The 18,157-nt window shown below is 43.9% G+C and overlaps 1 protein-coding gene across 1 annotated transcript in view; it reads right to left on the reverse strand.

Annotated features, from left to right (window-relative positions):
* Window positions 1-463: 463 nt before the first annotated feature.
* LOC145392712 (uncharacterized) overlaps window positions 464-18,157 on the reverse strand; it is a 152,384-nt gene continuing 134,690 nt past the window's right edge. Inside the window, exons 9-11 of the mRNA XM_080267013.1 lie at window positions 1,111-1,521; window positions 788-953; window positions 464-666 (exon numbers count right to left, since the gene is read on the reverse strand). Of these exons, the coding sequence (XP_080123139.1) occupies window positions 464-666; window positions 788-953; window positions 1,111-1,521 (780 nt within the window). The remainder of the gene's footprint in view (window positions 667-787; window positions 954-1,110; window positions 1,522-18,157) is intronic.

Below are 18,157 nucleotides of genomic sequence, written 5' to 3' on the forward strand. Positions count from 1 at the left end.
AGGACACATTAGGGAAGGGGATTATTGTGATACCCAGGGGTACGACACTCTAGATGAAGGGAGGTGGGGTTCACACAGGGTCTGTAGCTCTAGGGGTTATATGGGAGTGTTGCAGAGTGTTGGTTGGGTCGTTGGCGGGCGCTGGGGCATGCCCAGGGCTACGTCACAGGTAAACACAGGTGATGGCCCGGTGTGGGAGGAGGGCCATCAGGGGTGCGTTCTTGATAATGGCGTGGGTCTTGGGTGGCATACTCAGGTGTCCGGGTTGAGCTGGAGGGTTGTGTGGTGGGTGGCCCTTTCCTGGTGGGGGCCCTGGGAGTGTGGTGGCCCTCTAGACAGGCTGCACAGGGCTAAGAGGCACACAGCACAGCGCCGGCCCTTGGCCGTGGTGGGAGTCCTGGGGACAGGTCCTGGCTGGTCCGGGCCTGGAGTTGGCTGCAAGGCGCCCCTCGATGTCCGGAGGCTACGATCTTGCCAGGAGGGAGAGGGTATCATGGGTTGACTGTGGCCGCTCGCTCTGGGGGAGTCCGTCAGCTGCTGGGGGTGTCAGGGCCTTGGCTGCAGGGACAGGACACCTAGGCTTGCAGTGAGTCCACTCCAGGTACTCTCCAATGAGGGAGGGGGAGCAGGAGTGTTGCAGAGTGTTGGTTGGGTCGTTGGCGGGCGCTGGGGCATGCCCAGGGCTACGTCACAGGTAAACACAGGTGATGGCCCGGTGCGGGAGGAGGGCCATCAGGGATGCATCTCGTTTGGCCTCTGGAGGGGCAGGCTAAGCCAGAGACGGCACCCTCGTAGGGAGTCTCCGGGGTAGTGGAGGAGGGATGACCAGTGGCATGTGCCCTCAGCCTGGTGGGCCTGGCGGACCCTGCCAAAGCTCCACTCCAGGGCAGAGAAAAGAGATCCGGAGGACACTCCTTCTGCCTAGTAGGTCCGGGGGACGCTACCAAGGCTCCCTCCCGGGTTAGTGGTCAAGGGAGATCTGGGGGACACTCCCTCAGGCTGACAGGTCCAGGGGACACTGCTGGGGGACCACTCGTCTCAGGGACAGCAGGAGGGGAAAGCCTGGAGGGCTCTCTGGCTTCTGCAGCAGGTCCGATGGACTCTACTGACCTCCTGCTGTTGGGGGAAAAGTGCAGCTGGGGGACGACTGGTGGTCTCTCCCCTGGTGGCAGATCCGGTGGACACTACCACTGGCCATCTGCCCTCCTGGGGACTGCAGGCGAAGGTCGTCTGGCTGACGGTCCGAGACGCCCGCTCCCGAAGGTGGGTGGCAGAAGGAGATCCGGTGGACACTCCTCCTGCAGTAGATTCGGTGGATACTACTGCGCCGCTGCTCCCCTGGGGTAAAGTAGGTCTGTGAGCTCTGGTGGTCACTCTTCCTTTTGTGGAGGCAGGTCCGGTGGATGCTGCTACCAAGGGCCTACTTGGGACTGTCAAAGGGCAAGTCTCACCCCAATTCTGGCAAGCACTCTCCCTGTCAGAGGGATTTGCATCTGGTCGGGGCACTTCCTGGGGGTTCGGCTGCGTGGAAGAGAGGCATAGGGTCACAGGGGAGATGAGTCGTTGTAGCACGGGACACCTATGCGTCTCCCCGTCACCTCCTCTTGGGGTGGGGGTGACCTCCCCATGTCCTCCTGGGGTGGTGGTGTCGGGATCGCTCCACAGGGTGGGTATTTCAATGACCAAAGAAATGAGAAAATGGAGCAAGCCTGGGGAAATTAAATCACCCAATGGATTCAGAATGGCTTCAGAGAATGTGGGTAGTTTGAAGGGTTGAGCGAAGGAAGTGGTGGAGGCTATGAATAGGAGGCGGGTGGATGTTGGTTGTGTACAGGATGTTAGGTGTGAGGAGGTTAAGCCAGAATGACTGCCAAGAAGGATGGTAGGTACAAGCTATTTTGGCGTAGTAGTAATGATAGATATGGTGGTGTGGGTGTGCTGGTTGAAGAAATATGTTTGGAATGTGTCATGAATGTAATGGCAGTGAATGAAAGGATTAAAGCAGTGAAAATATTGGTGGGTAGACCTCTAATTTTATTGATATCAGTGTATGCTCATTGCTCCACTGCCTGGCTTGGAAGATGTTGAAAAAGATGGATTTGGGGATGAATTGATATGTGTGGTAAGTGATATGGGAATGATGAAAATGTAGTTTTGGAAGGGGACTTCAATGATCATGAGGACGAAGAAGCTCAAGGATGTGAAGGGGTACATGAAGGATACGCATATGGTATGAGCAATGTGAAAGGGAAAAGGATACTTGAAATTGGGGAGGCAACTACCATGACTGTGCAACATGCATTTTAGGAAGAGCGAGTAGGTTGATTACATATGAGTCTAGGGGAAACAGTATCCAGATTAACTGTTTCCTGGTCAGAGAGACTGATAGGAGGTTGATGAGGGATGTTTAGTTAGAGGGAGCAAAGAGTGTGTGCAGCAACACAAATTAGTGGTATGTGACATGATGCTTAAGGAGAGGGTGGTGAACAAGAGGACCTATGCACCTAGAAGGAAAATATGGAAGTTGAAAAACCAAGTAGTGAGAGATGCCTTCCATAGTAAGATGAGTAGAGTTGTGGCTGAACAGGAAGCTATTGACAGAAGTGTAAATGAACAGTACAGAGCTCTCAAGGACAATCTGAGAGATATTGATTCAGTGTGTGGATGGACAAGGGGCCTTCCAAGACATAGACATAAGATAACATGGTGGTGGGATGAGGAGAAAGGAAGGCTTTTCCTGAAGTAGAAACAGGGTGGTAACAGAGTGAAATACTTGGCTGTCAAGTGTAGGGCTATAAAGGAGGTATACAGGGCAAAATCTGAGTCTTGAAGACTTTACTGGATAACCTAAATAATGCTGAAAGGAGGTAAATCAGATGAGAAAACAGGGATGTCATAGGTTAGCAGTGTGTGATGAATGATGAGGGAAAGGTAGTAATAGAGAATGAAGAGATTAAATATGCCTGGAAAGAGTATTATAACCAGTTGCTGGTTGAGCAGTTTGACTAGAACAAGGAAGGTTTGGAGTCAGCCCATCCAGTGAATGGCCCTTGGCCTTTGATTGATGCTGCTACTGTGAGCAGAGTAATAGACAGGATGCAGGGGAAGGTGGCATAGGTGTTTGGGTTGACTGCTGAAATGCTGAAGGCCTCAGGAGATATAAGAAAGGGGTTAGTTACAGATCTGATAAGGAAGATTATATATGGGTGTATTGTCCCAGATGACTGACTGAAGAGTGTGATTGTAAATGTGAACAAGAGGCAGAGTGATGCCCTGGAAGGAAATTATAGAAGCATAAAACTTTTGGATCAGATAATGAAAGTAATGGAGTCCTAGAAGGTATGATTAGGGAGAGAGTAACTACTGGTGAGATGCAGTTTTTTTTTTTAATGCCAAACAGAGGGACCACTAATGCCATATTCATTGTCTGCCAGCGTCAGGAAAAATATGTAGGAAAGGAATCTGTGTTTTGTTTTGGTTGATTTGGAGAAGGCACTTGACAGAGTCCCTACAGAGATCCTGATGTGGGCATTGAGAAAGCTTGGGACTGAGGAGTGGCTGGTTAGTGGTTATACTAGGTATGTGGGTGCTTGCACCCAAGTGAGAGTGACTGGAGATTTGAGTGTGAGTTGTCCATGAATGTTGGCATGCATCAGGGGTCAGTCTTGAGTCCCTTACGGTTTGTCATGATGCTTAAAGCTCTCTCACAGGACTTCAGAAATGGATTCCCATGGGAGGTGTATGCTGATGATTATGTGCTGACTGCAGAGAATGAAAGGGATGTGAAGGAAAGATTTAGAAAGTGGAGAGATGCAGTGGAGAAGGCACTTGACAGAGTCCCTACAGAGATGCTGAAGTGGGCATTGAGAAAGCTTGGGACTGAGGAGTGGCTGGTTAGTGGTTATACTAGGTATGTGGGTGCTTGCACCCAAGTGAGAGTGACTGGAGATTTGACTGTGAGTTGTCCATGACTATTGGCATGCATCAAGGGTCAGAGTCCCTAATGGTTTGTCATGATGCTTAAAGCTCTCTCATAAGACTTCAGAAATGGACTCCCATGGGAGGTGTATGGTGATGATTAAGTGCTGACTGCAGAGAATGAAAGGGATGTGGAGAGATATAATGAGCACAAGGGTTTGATAGTAAATGTGGATAAAACAATAGTGGTGATATCTAAGACTGGTGGTGGCACTGTCAAAATAAAAGAAGAGTGGTAATGTGCAGTTAGCCACAAATGTGTGGGAAGTAACTCCATCTTGTGCAGTATTTATGATAACTGAGAGCATAAGAGAGGTAATGGTATTAAAGATAGACTGTGAGATAATGCTGATTTCATGTGTGCATTGTGTCAGGGAAAGCATATAGAGATTGTTAGGCATGAAAGGACTGATTTTGCTGGTGAGTCTCTTGAATGTGTGGAAGAGTTTTATTATTTGGAGGGCATGTCATGTGCAAGAGATGGGGCTGAAAACCCTCTGTGGCTAGGGTATGGAGTGGTTGGAGGAAGTTCTGAGAGCTGTTGCCTCTCCTGGCATTGAGAGGGCTCTCCCTCCATGCTAAGGGATCTTTGTATGCATCATGTTATGAATGTACTGCTGTATGGTACTGAGACCTTGGCAGTAAAGGAAGAGGATATGCATAGGCTCAAATGTACAGAAATGACAATGATTAGATTGGTGTGTTGTGCATCTTTGAATGTGAGGCCTGGAGTGCTAGGTTTACTGTTGAAGAGTTGAGAGGAAGGATGGAACTGGAGTGTATTGGCGCAGTGATGAGGAGGAACAGATTGAGATGGTTTGGACATGTGGAGAGGATGAAGGATGGCAGTTGGGTGCAGAAAGTGAGAAGTGTGAATGTCAGGGGTAGGGCTGCGAGAGGCAGACTGAAAAGAACTTGAACTGAATAGGTAGGTTGCCAGAGATCAAGCAGTGTGGAGAGCTGCCATTAGGTGACCAAGGCTGACCCATGCAAGCTTGGAGCCTTTATATATGATATGAGAATAAGAATCTGGGACCTTTCAGTTGCAGGTCAAATAAGCTTCAAATTACACCACTCACAACCATCACCTGAAGTCAGGAGGTGGCTGGAGAAGTTTTTTTATCATGTAAATGATGCCAGGGATGTAGGGTAGTCTCCTATGGCTTAAATGATCTAGACTATGGTGTGATCTATCCAATGGTAGTCTAGCCTTTGGTCCTTCTATATGATGAGTCCTCCTGGGTTTGTATGGGTCTGGCTGTTTTTTACCTGTCTTTGTAAACTATTATGCACAGGTAAAAAATTTTTTGTCTAGCCTTCAGAAATATTTTATTTCTTTTTATTGACCATACTCATATGGTTAACTTGTTCACTATGATGATATCCTTTTGTTGTATGTTATTATTAGTATAAGATTATTTTATCCTGGTTATGAGAGCCCTTTGATCCTGAAAGAATTGATGTGGGCTGTATGTATTCCCTACATTTCAAAAAGCCTATCCAAAACTGAAGATGATCATTCAGGAATAGCAACAATACTTCCTCCATGGAAAAACACTGGGTGTCCATCTATCACTACCTTAAACAAAGCATCAAAGTTGAAGTTGTCAACCATAGACTGTGTATGATTGATTGCAAGTGATGTTGTTGTGGCCCTAATTCATCTAAACATGAACCTGATGGACTGCAGGCTAAAACTGTCCCATTCTTCCACCCCACCATCCTCCTTTTGAAGGCAAGGGAGGAAGTTGGAGACATTTATATAACCAAGGCTCGCTGCTTGGTTATAATACTGCAACTGTGTGAAGGCACTCCTCTTGTCAGCTGTACCCAGACTCAGGTAACTAGGCAGACTTTGCACTGAAGAAAATGGCAACTGCTGAGCCTGAAGGCATAGTAGCCAACAGCTATAATTTCTTACTAGAGTATTAAAAAAAAAAAAAACTTGTTTTTAATGCACCAAAAACTCAATTTCTACATCTGTATCTTCCACAAGACTACCCTTTAAATTTAACAACACACATCTGTCTTTCATCCCATAATATCCTTGGGCTCTTTACCTTGGGACCTATCATGGAAAGACCACATTACAGTCCCTGCAGAATCTGCTTCCAAGAGACTGGGTCTGCAATGGTGATGCTGTACTTTGTTTACCCATATTCAACTGTTGACTTTCTATAGGTGTCTTATTCACCCCTGTGTGGAGTGCAACTCTCAAATGTGAAGAAGGCAGGGAGGGGGGGTTGGCTTCCATACAGCTCTCTATGGAGAGTGGAGTCAAATACTTTTTGTCTCGTCAACTCCCCTCCTCATACTGACTCCCATCAACCTCTCGCTTTCACCACAGTGTTGCATTTTTCTTCTTCTTCTATCGTTGTTACAATGGTCACTGTTCCTTGTCTGCTTGCATCCCTCCTCCATTACAATGGGTACACAGCATCCATCTCGCAATGCACTCTCACCCTTTTTCTACCCAATTCTCTGATGCAAAAATTCACTACACACAAGAAGCAATTAAACATCCACAGGCCAATGGGGGATATAACAAATACTGAAAGAGAAGGAAAGCTATTTTATTTGTTTTTCTTAAGATTGTAATTGTGAAACTTCACATACTCACTCCCTGTGTCGTTTCCAAGTGAAATTCCATTCATACATAGTTCTTTCCTTGTACACTAAAATAAAAGAGATGTCCTTGGGCTGAAGGACTTAAAAGTACAGTGGAACTCCTAATTCAAGCAATCCTAAATAGCGATTCATAATACAGTAAAAGTCCGGTAATCCGAATGGCAGCAGACTGAGGGTCTTTGGACTACTTGGAGGGACCTCTGAAAACATTAGACATATGTACACTCACAATCACTAATTTCTGTTCAGGGGTGCCCCCTTCCTACCCCTACATACCTAGGGAAGAGGGAAGGTGGGGACGAAATGAGCTCCACCTGTCTCTACCCCAGCTCCTAACCCTCCTCCATACCTTCCCTCCCCTTCCACTCATCATTCTTAACTGGCAGTTACATCTCAAGCTGATTTCATGCTTAACACTCTTGGCCCCACTATTAATACAAGAACAGAACACTGGGATATGTTAAAAGTATATAATATAACTATCAACATGCTGCAGCAAGAAATTAATGCATTATGACGTTGACAGTAAAACAAAAATGTTAACAATGGCCACATCAGGCCTCATGTATTGGGTGCACTGCTTTGCAAACACACACACACACACGCATGCAAGCACCGAAGCATGAGGCCTGGGGTGGCTGTTGTTAACGTTTTTGTTTTACTGTCAACATTAAGCTTTATTATCCAGACGGCCACTAACCGGACACCCCACTACCCGGATATTTTAGGCCTGGACCTTCGGAACCCACAAATGGCCAAAAAGCAAAAAAAATAATCCCCCCATAATCCAAATTTTTTCCCACCCGTAATTTGAAATTGGCGCCCAAACAGCTGTGTTTACACAAGGCCACAGGCCCCCTGCTGTTCCTCTCCCTCCCCAGTTACCGGCTAACTACCATCATGAGTAGATGCTCATCAAAATGAACACCGTACGTGCTCATTTTTGTGAATAAACAGTGAATAAACTGCAATACCTTGCAACTAGACCACAAGGGAATTTACAGTGTTGTGCAGTGTTAAGAAATTAAAATTTAGAGTGCAAAGGATTAAGTGTGGAGTGCAAACTGGTGGTTGAAACTGGCGTGGCGCAATTTAGAATAGAATGTGAAGTGTATAACAATTATAATTCACAGTGCAAAGAATTAAGTGCAGCACAACACTGGCTTACTGTACGTGCTTCATGAGCATTTTCACCACTGCCAGAGCCTTATATGAGGCCGCCACAGACATGCTGTAAGTACTGTACCCTGTACACTGCTAAAAATTTTCCATACTCACTTCTAATTCCTCATTCTCTGGTTCCTTTTCATTTATTTCATGCTTTATGTCCATTATAGGTGGTAGGTGGTGGCAACCATCATCCACTCGCTTGATGTAGAGCTGCCTGCTTCTTCCTTAGCCTTTATCATTCTTTTTCTGTGTCTGTCCTCCTCTCTTCCTATTTCTCCCATCTTTCCTGTCACTTCTTATTGCTTTCCTTTCCTTTTCAGGTAGCTTTACATTGAGTGACAAGCCGAATGGTTTCCTGTAAGCCAAGAAACCATTTACAACGCTGGGTGGTAACCATATAACCAAACCATACGTGTTCCCTACGTATTAGCAAGTGGGTTGGTGGAGGGTTAGTGCCCCTCCCTGTAAAACAAATAACTCAAAGTCAAATGGCCACCCCTTACGGGATTATGGCGTCTGGCAATAGATAGATAGATAGATGTCCATTATTGGTGTGAATAGGGTCTTAAATAGGTGCTAGGCATGTCCGGTAGGGAGTTATTTAGGTGGCTTTCAAAGTTAGGCTGGGTTAGGATTCATCAGTACCAGTCCTGGTGGCAGGGGCCCAATATCCGGACAAAACCACTTCCCCGACATGCCTTTGCCTCTATTACATTGGATATTGGAGGGATTACCATAATGCATTATTTCTTGCTGCAGCGTGTTCATAATTATATTACTGTATATACTTTTTACATATCCTAGTGTTTTGTTTGTTTATTGGTAATGTGACTATGAGTAAAAAGTATGGGGCTAGCTTGAGATGTAAATGCCAGTTAAAAATGACAAGTGGAGGGTTGGGATAAGTAAGGGTATGGGGGAGGGCTGGGAGCTGGGGTAGAGGCGGGTGGAGCTCATATCATTCCCCCCCCCCCTGCCATTTTCCCTGAGTATATTGGATATGAAGGGGGCACCTCTATGCAGAAATTAGTGATCATGAGTGTTAATGATCATTACATAAACACCTACAATGATATGAGTTATTGTTTTACTCACCGGAAATGCATAGAAATGTAGATGAATAGTTGCATGCAGGTACATCCAAGACCAAGAGTAAGTCCAAGCCAGATAAATCCTCAGATGAAGCCCAGAAAAATTAAAAAAAAAAGAAATATTCAAAAAGACCAAAAATTCTTGAAAAATTTCGCCTCGACAAATTCGGAGTATTGGGATTTTCGGATTATTCGTGGCCGGATTAGAGGACTTTAACTGTACATGGTGACATCATGCAAGTTTGCAATATCAGTAACTCATGGAAATTGCACAAAATATGCGAATGAAGCCTCAAAGGTGATGGTTTTCTGATGCCTCATGTAATACGCAATACCATTCCCTCAAGCCCGTGCATCTAGCCAGGCGTAAACCAATCGTAGTCAAGCATGGCAAGTACTAAACCAATCATATTCAAGCAAAGCACTTACTATAAGCCAATCACAGTGCTTCCCTCCGATGCATGAAGGATTTGCGTACTTGATGCCCCAGTGCCAGGTTCAGTGCACTGTCTCCTCTCTGTTGTCAACATGAGGTTCCGCTGTAATTTACATGAGGATTATTTTCTCTCTATACTTCATCTGCCTGCCCAGTGTTACCATGTCTGACTGTAACCCTCCTCAGCCTACAACTTCATGAGGATGGGGAAGACGATGAAACTAATGTTAACTTGCATCCAAAAGTTATATGTAATAAGGAAAATTGACAACAGTGAGCAGAAAGCCAAAGTTGCCCATCATTACAGACTCGATGAGGACAATCTCTCCAACTGGCGCATTGTTTACCAACCACCGCTCCGAGTAGACGTGTCAGTGTATCGTGCATTCTAAATCTTCATTTATAGCTTTCAGAGATAAGTTTATAAACACACCCAATAGCCGTGATAGGCCAGGAATAATAAGTAACCTGTGAAAGCCTCATTTCAAAAGAAAATATGGAAAGGCTGCACCTGTTTGGTAAAAATTAATCCCAATGAATCGATGACTCTTACAATGACACTGCTTCTGTTGTCTCCGCACTGGACTTTGAGGGATTCCTGAGGGAGGCTGATGAGGAGGAAGTGGCACGGAGGCGGAAGCACACTCGCCTCATGCTGTGAGGCCATAGTCTGCCTCAAGCCTTGGAACCACTCCCCTCTCCCCTGTTCACTCAAGCAATGTTGTCAGTCAGAGTCAAGGAAGACTCTTACAATATTGTTCATTCCTATTAAATAAGCTTTACTCATTTCTTTTCCAGGTTGTTAGTGTTTACTGGTGACCAGTGTGATGTAAGTTTGGGGGTAAGGGGGCAACTTTTTCAAAATGACAGACCCAAAAGTAACTTTCTCCATAAGATAAGTTATTTCTAACTCACAGAATTCTCAAATCGTGGTGTGTGCTCAGTCTCATACTGCCGCGACTTAGGATCTTCCACTGTATAATGATGCTGCACTTACAGTAACATTTCTCTCTTCATCAACATGCAGTCCAGTATATTTGATAATCATATACAGTCAATCCTCGTAAATTGCGTGTTCATGAATCACGGATTCATAAATCATGGCTAAGTGGCTGTCAGACTGCCGGCACCCTTAAATCACTGTTAAGTCATGAAAATCACGGATCTGGGCACCCAAGTGGGCCTTTTCCGAGGAGAATCGTAAACCGTGGCATTCAAATTGAAAATCGCGATCCAACAACCAATCACCACACATCCCCGGTGGCAAGTGTGCACACTAATGCCGCCATGTTGTTGTTGTTCTTGTCCCGCCAGTCCGCACACTACAGACCATTGCCATGGAGTACGATAGTTACCTGCCTTTTTTGTGCAACTTCCCCCTGCCTCCTACCTGCCATGGCCCCTCCCGACTCCCCAATGAAGCGCTCTAAGCAGTATGGCGTCAAGAAGCTGCCGCAGTTGTCGTACAGTCAACGTTTGGGGCTCATTTGTTGTGCTGAGAGGGGAGAGAAGTTTTCAAAGCTGGTGAAAGAGTTTGGGAAGAACAAGTGCTGAGAGGTTCTAAGTTCTTCCCAACACCACCCCACTCCATTCACTTAAGCAATTTCATCATAGGATTAAGGTGAGATCCCTTAATACATGCACTGCATATTCCTAAATTTGTATGATTGTTTGATGGTGTCTACATAAGTGTAGGTAGGGTGCTGTGGGGGCGAGCTGGCCGAAGTCCAGACCCAAATTAATTTTTCACATACGAGTTATTATTCACAAATCACGGAATTCATAGATCACGGCAGTGGTCCAGACCCAAATTGCCACGATTTACGAGGATTGACTGTACTTATATAGGAAGCCTGAAGCTTATCTATCTATAACCAGACCCCATAATCCCATAAGGGGTGATTGTTTGTCTTACAGTAAGTTATTTTATGTGGAGGGGCACTAACCCTCTGCCAGCCCACTTACTGACATGTACAGAACACGTATGGGTTGGTTATATGGTTATCATCCGGCATTGTAAATGATTTCCTGGCTCACGGGAAACTATTAGGCTTGTAAATCAATGTAAGGCTGTCTGAAAAGGAAAGAAGAGTACTAAAAAGAAAGAGGAAAGATGGGTGAATAAGAAGAGAGGAGGGCAGACAGAAAAAAAGAATGATAAAGATGAAGGAAGAAGTAGGCAGCACTACATCAAGTGAGTGGATGATGGTTGCCAACACCAACTACACCAATGTAATATGATGGAACATGGTTCAGACAATATATGGATGAGAGAGAGAGAGACAGAGACACACACACACACATGCACGCACACACACACACACACACACATGCATGCACACACACACACACACATACATGCACGCACACACACACACACACACACACACACACACACACACACACACACACACACACACACACACACACACAGAGGAGATTTTAACAAATATAAACTAGAATACTCTAGATGCAATAAGCTATGAAAGTTGTTGGGATCAAAAGCTCCTGGATCTTATACAAGAGCTTTTCCTAACACAACATGTAAAGAACAACAGAAAAAGCAAACCAGAAGACCCCTCATTATTAGATCTCATATTTACTAGGCAAGAAAATGAAATTGACAGTATTGTCCATCATCCTCATTCAGCAAAAGCAACCATGCAGTATTAGATTACAATTTCAGGATAGCATATGATATAGTCAGAGATAATGAAAATTACAAAAACAGGCTATACTATGAGAATGGATACTATCATGACCTCAAGAAGTACTTTAAGGATATAGATTGGGAAAAGGAGCCAAAAAGTTATATCTAAAAAATTCTGTGAATTTTACAAAAAAGTCCAGAATTATGTCCCAAAGCACAAAGAAACAAAATTAAGGATAAAGAAGTGGTTTAATACTAATTGTAAAAGTGCAAAAAAGAAAACAGAGTTGCTGTTGATCAGATACAGATGACATAAAAGCAAGAGAGCATACAACTACTACAAACAGGCAAGAAACAATTATACAAGGATAAGGAGAGAAGCTCGAAGGCAGTTTGAGGAAGACATTATAAATAAAAGTATTGATCAGCCAAAGTTGTTTTACAGCTACATACGAAACGAAACAAAAGTCAAAGATAAAGTACAGTCAGTCATGGAGGAGGGGAAAATCTATATCAATGAAAAAGATATTTGTGAAGTACTAAACAAAAATTACCAATTGGTTTTTACTAAAGCAGGTAGATTTGGGAGATATGAAAACAACTATGCATGCCTGCACATATTAACCAATATCGTACTTGCTGGTGTATAGGGCGACTATTGAACCTCGTAAAAAAATCCCCAAAATTGGGGGTCGTCCTAAGCACCAGGTATAAAATCCTAACCTCTACATCCTGTGGTTATGGGATCCATAGGCCTGACAGGGAACATCGCCAAACACCTTGACCATTGTTTCCCTGTAGATAGTACATATACTGTCAAAAACTGCTGAAATGACTAACATCACCATCAAACACAACTTATTTTCTATATGAAGGCAAAGTTTTATAAAATATATCTCCATGGATACGGTCATGAGTACATAAGAAAGATTAGTAACCTCATGAGCCCAAGCCATGAACACCATCGTGTGTCTCAGTAGCGACTGGCTAGTTGTTACTTGTTACCGTTGTTTACAAATTACCACCCAGCGCAGGGTTGCCAGATCTGAAGCAGGGCTCATTACCAACAGTGATAAACAACAGTGACATTGCTAATATTCCTGGTGGATTAACTTCAGTCCTACAGCCACTTGATGTCTGTCTGAATAAACCATTTAAAGACTGCATCCTTGAGCAATGGAACGAGTGGATGATCAGTGGTAAAAAGTCATATACAAGTGGTCAGAATATATGTGCTTCAGGTCTGGATGAGCTGTGATTTTAATATCAAGGCATGGAATGATATTCCCGTGGACACAGTTATTAACTATTTCAAGAAATGTGGCATATCCAGTTTAGTGGATGTCACAGAAGATGACAATTTGTGGGTAGATGAGGAAGAGGAAGCCAATGCCGAAGCTACACCTTTGAATTCAGAGTATGATCCTTACGATGAAGAAATGGAAACTTTAACCCAGGATGAAGTTTATGAACTGATGATGTCAGATGTAGATGATACTGCTTTTTGGAGGTTTTTAATCACTGACAGTTGCTGTGATGACTTAAGTAAAATGTAACTTTCCTTTAACCTATTTTATAAACTTCACGGTAACATGAGTTTAAGTTTTTAATACAGTATGAGTTTATACTCGAATATTAAATGTACACCATCAACTTATTCAATGTAGTGCTGCTCTCGGGCGTCAGCCCTGTCCTCTCCTCCATCCTTCTTTCCTTCCATCTTTCCTTCCATCTTTCCTCGTCCTTCTGCCTACGGGTGATTTTACTTTCCCTCTTCTGTCTTTCATTCCTTCATTCTTTCCTCTTCCTTCTGCCTATGGGTGACTCTACACTAAGTGACAAGCCAAATGGTTTCCTGTACACCAGGAAACTATTTACTACACTGGGTGGTAACCATATAACCAAATTTTGGCGCCTGGTGGTTTAGTGGGTACTGGGTAATTATTGTGCTCCAATCGGATTGAGCTGATGAAGGTTTATATCCAAGGGATGGTTGGGGTTTATTGCTCACGTAATGCCACTCAGGGATGAGTGAGGTTGGTCACTCTCATCTTAAATGTGAGGACCAACTGCCTAGCCCCGGGCTCCTACACTCCTCATGGGGGAACGTAGGATTGGATGATGGATGGATAACCCATTTTGATATCGGACATGGCATATGCAACCTTGAAGGCCTGTAAAACCCATGGAAGAGGCTGGTTTAAAGTAAAACCTAACCAAAGGCCATGTTGCATAGCAATGTGTTAATAGTATCACTTCACTGCGGACTGGAGAAAATTAAGAGAAACAAGAGAGATGTAGAAGAAGTGGGATATCTTTCTAGACCTTTATAATTCGGGTGTGGAAAAATATGTGCCAAGAGCAAGGGGGAAAAAGAACAGGAAAATGGATTGGTTTAACAGAAGTATGACAGCAAAAAATGAAGGGGATATGGGAAGGAATAAATGGAGAAAGAGAGGTAATAACAGAACAAAGGAAGAGTATTAAAGAACTAGAAACGAATATGCAAAAATACATGTAAAGAAAGAGAGGAACTTTGAAAAAGGTATAACTGACAAATGTAAGGAATAACCTAAATTGTTTTATAGGTCAGTTAATAGGAAACTGAAACCAAAGGAAGGAACCAATAAAATGAGAGCAGAAGGAAAGGTTCATAAATATGAGGCAATGCAAGCTGAAATAATGAACAAATGTTTCCAATCTGTTTTTACCAAAGAAAGTGATTTTGTGCAGGGGGAGGGAGTGACTAGAAATGCAGTGCTAAAAGATATTAAAGTGGAAGTGCAGGAAGTGAATAAATTACTGGAAACTCTCGATGTAAGGAAGGCCCCAGGACCTGATGGAAACTTTAACTGGGTACTGAAGGAATGCAGAGATCAACTGGTGGATAAGATTCATGGTTTAACTGTGTGTTCTCGGGAAGAAGGGGCATCGCCTCGGGAATGAAAGAGGGCCAATGTGGTACCATTTTTCAAAGGAAGGAATAAGGAAGAACCCCTAAAGTGAAGATCAGCGTCCCTGACCAACGTGGTCGCAAAATTGTGTGAGAGAATCTTAAAAGACAGATGGATAAAATATCTGGAGGGGATGGACATTTTGGCAGAAAGTCAGCTTGGATTCAGAACTGGGAGGTCATGTGTCTCTAAGGTGCTGTGCTTTTACAAAAGGGTGATTGATGTGCTTCGGAGGGAGAGAGAGTTGGGCAGACTGTGTATATATAGATCTAAAGAAAGCCTCTGACAAGGTAACCCATAAGCGATTAATGTGGAAATTGGAGCACACAGGAGGACTGAAGAGGAACCTCTTGGAATGGATGTAAGACTTCTTAAGAGACAGACAAATGAGGACAGTCATAAAGGACCAGATGTCAGGGTGGAGGGAAGTAACATGCGGAGTCCTGCAGGGCTCGGTGCTGGCGCCCGTAACGTTCCTGATATACACAAACGATATAGCAGACGGAATGAAGTTATGCAAGTCTGTTTGCAGATGATGCAAAGATCATGAGGAAAGTAATGTTTAAGAGGGTTGTAAAATGCTGTGGGAAGATTAGACAGGATTTATGAATGGAGCCAGATATGGGAAATGAAATTTAATATACAAAATACTGGAAATGGGTAAATGTACCAAGAGGACATCACAGAATTATTCGATGGGAAAGGAACCAATCACAAACACGAGAGAAAAGAAGGGCCTGTGAGTGTTGTCCAGGATAATTTGTCACCTGAAAAACACATCAATAAGACTGTCAGAGAGACGTACAAGTTCTTGACAAACATACGAGTGGCAATTCATTATATGGATGAGGAGATGATGAAAAAATTGTCAGTGGTTATGATCCACCCCATGCTAGAAAATGTAGCAGTAGTGTGGTCTCCATATAAAAGGAAAGATATAAACAAGATTGAGAGAATACAAAGGTAGCAACCAAGTAGCCTGACAGATCTATTGTACAAGGAAAGAGTAGAAAAGCTGGGTCTACCTTCCGTAGAAGAAAGAAGAGAGGGGTGATATGACCGCAGTGTTCAGGGCCATGATGAAAGTAGACAAAATTGACAAAGAAGATCTGTTTGTATGGGATGGGGAAGCAACAAGAGGACATGGAAAGAAACTGAAAAAGACACGTTGCTTGAAGGATCTCAAGAAATACAGTTTTCCACATAGATGCACTGACCTGTGGAATAGTCTGGACAAAGAGATTGTCCATCCATCCATCCATCATCCAATCCTATGTCACCCCATGAGAAGTGTAGGAACCCAGGTACTGGGCAAGTTGGTCCTGACATTTAAGTTGAGAGTGACCAGCCTCACTCATCCCTGAGTGATATTATGTGAGCAATAAACCCCAACCATCCCTTGGATATGAACCTTCATAGGCTCAATCCGATTGGAGCACCTTAATTACCCACTAAACCACCAGGCACCGTAATTTGGTTATATGGTTACCATCCTGAGTGGTAAATGATTTCCTGGTGTACAGGAAACCATTTGGCTTGTCATTCAATGTAGAGTCACCCATAGGCAGAAGGAAGTGGAAAGAAAGACACACGAGGGAATGTAAAGTCACCTGCAGGCAGAAGGACAAAGAGATCGTCCAGTCAAAAAACTTAAATGAGTTTAAAGTAAAGTTTTACTTGTTGAGACAAGGAGAAAGGACCCCACGAGCATAGCTCATTTTCTGTATATCATAACTAGGTAAACACACACACACACACACACACACACACACAAAACTCATTTAATTACACTGTATTATTCAAGTGATTTTTACCTTTCTCCGGCATATCAAATATAACAAAAATTATTACTGCTAACCTATGCTTTCTGCTCAACATAGTAGTGTCATTAACTCTCAGGGCTATACTCTGTTCAACATAACAATATCATTTAGTCATGGGCAGTCCTTTCCACAGGAAGTATTTTCTGCTTGGTGACAATGCAATCCCTTCACTCCAAAACAGACACATAATGTTATTAGGAAAACAAAGAATTCTACAAGTACAGGGCTGCATGGCATCAACAACCTGCACCTGAATCATTTAGGGCCACATGGCTTCCAGGCCCTCACAAACATCAGCAATTACTCCTATGCACACTGTAGCATTCTCACTATTTGGAAACATGGAACAATCATCACTATACAAAGGCCCAACACTCCCTTCTTCGTACAGACCCATAACACTAATACTTAGCACACCATCCAAAATAAGTGAACACCTCATTCTCAACAGACTGTAGCACCAGTCGAGCAGGGCAGTACTCCCGAGGTGGATGGAAAGCTGATGACAGGGAGTGCTGGAGTTCCCGTTTCATCAGCCCTCAGGACTAGTTCCTGACCATCCCCCTTTGCTGAACTTTTTCAGTGTCTCAGTTACACAGAGAGTAGGCCAGCATGCTCTCCAGTACAAATTTCTCTAACTATCTACATCAAACTACATGCACAGTACACACTACACTTCCTATTCTAAATTCAACAAAAATGGCGTCTTTTAATCTAGCCTCGGAGTCCCCATGGGGGGGGACCATAAATGCCCCCACCGTCCGCCCCTCTCCCGGTGACGACTCGAGGTGCCTGGAACCACTGTCTGACTCTCTTCTTCTTCATTTCTGCAACATTCGCGGCCTTTCCTCTAACTTTCGCTCTGTTGAGCACCACCTCTCCTCCTCTAAACCTCACCTTCTTTTTCTAACGGAGACTCAGCTGTCTGAGGCAACTGACAGCAAACCCTTTTCTGTATCCTCCTACTTTCTCTATACTCATTTCAAAGCCAAAGGTGGCTGTTGTGTATACATGAGCAACGACTTATCTTGCTCTCGAGTTCCTGAACTTGATTCTTCTGAATTCTCCACACTCTGGCTTCGGCTTTCCTGTCATTCTCTGACTAAATATATCTGTGCTGTTTACTTATCCCCTAATTCTACTGACTATCAAAAATTCTTCGACTATCTTACTTCTACGATGGAACACATTCTGTCCATTTCTCCTTTCTCTGAAATCTCCATTCTTGGAGATTTCAATGTTCACCACCACCTTTGGCTCTCCTCTCCTTTCACGGATCCACCTGGTGAACAAGCCTACATCTTTTCTATCCTTAATGACCTACAGCAGCTTGTACAGCACCCTACCCGTATCCCTGACCGCCTTGGAGAAGAGAGCTCCAACATACTTGCCCTCTTCCTCACAGCTAATCCTTCTGCTTACTCTGT

Source organism: Coenobita brevimanus, chromosome 23, assembly GCF_032717465.1.
Source record: "Coenobita brevimanus isolate Jiangsu-jjx chromosome 23, ASM3271746v2, whole genome shotgun sequence".
Classification (NCBI taxonomy): domain Eukaryota; kingdom Metazoa; phylum Arthropoda; class Malacostraca; order Decapoda; family Coenobitidae; genus Coenobita; species Coenobita brevimanus.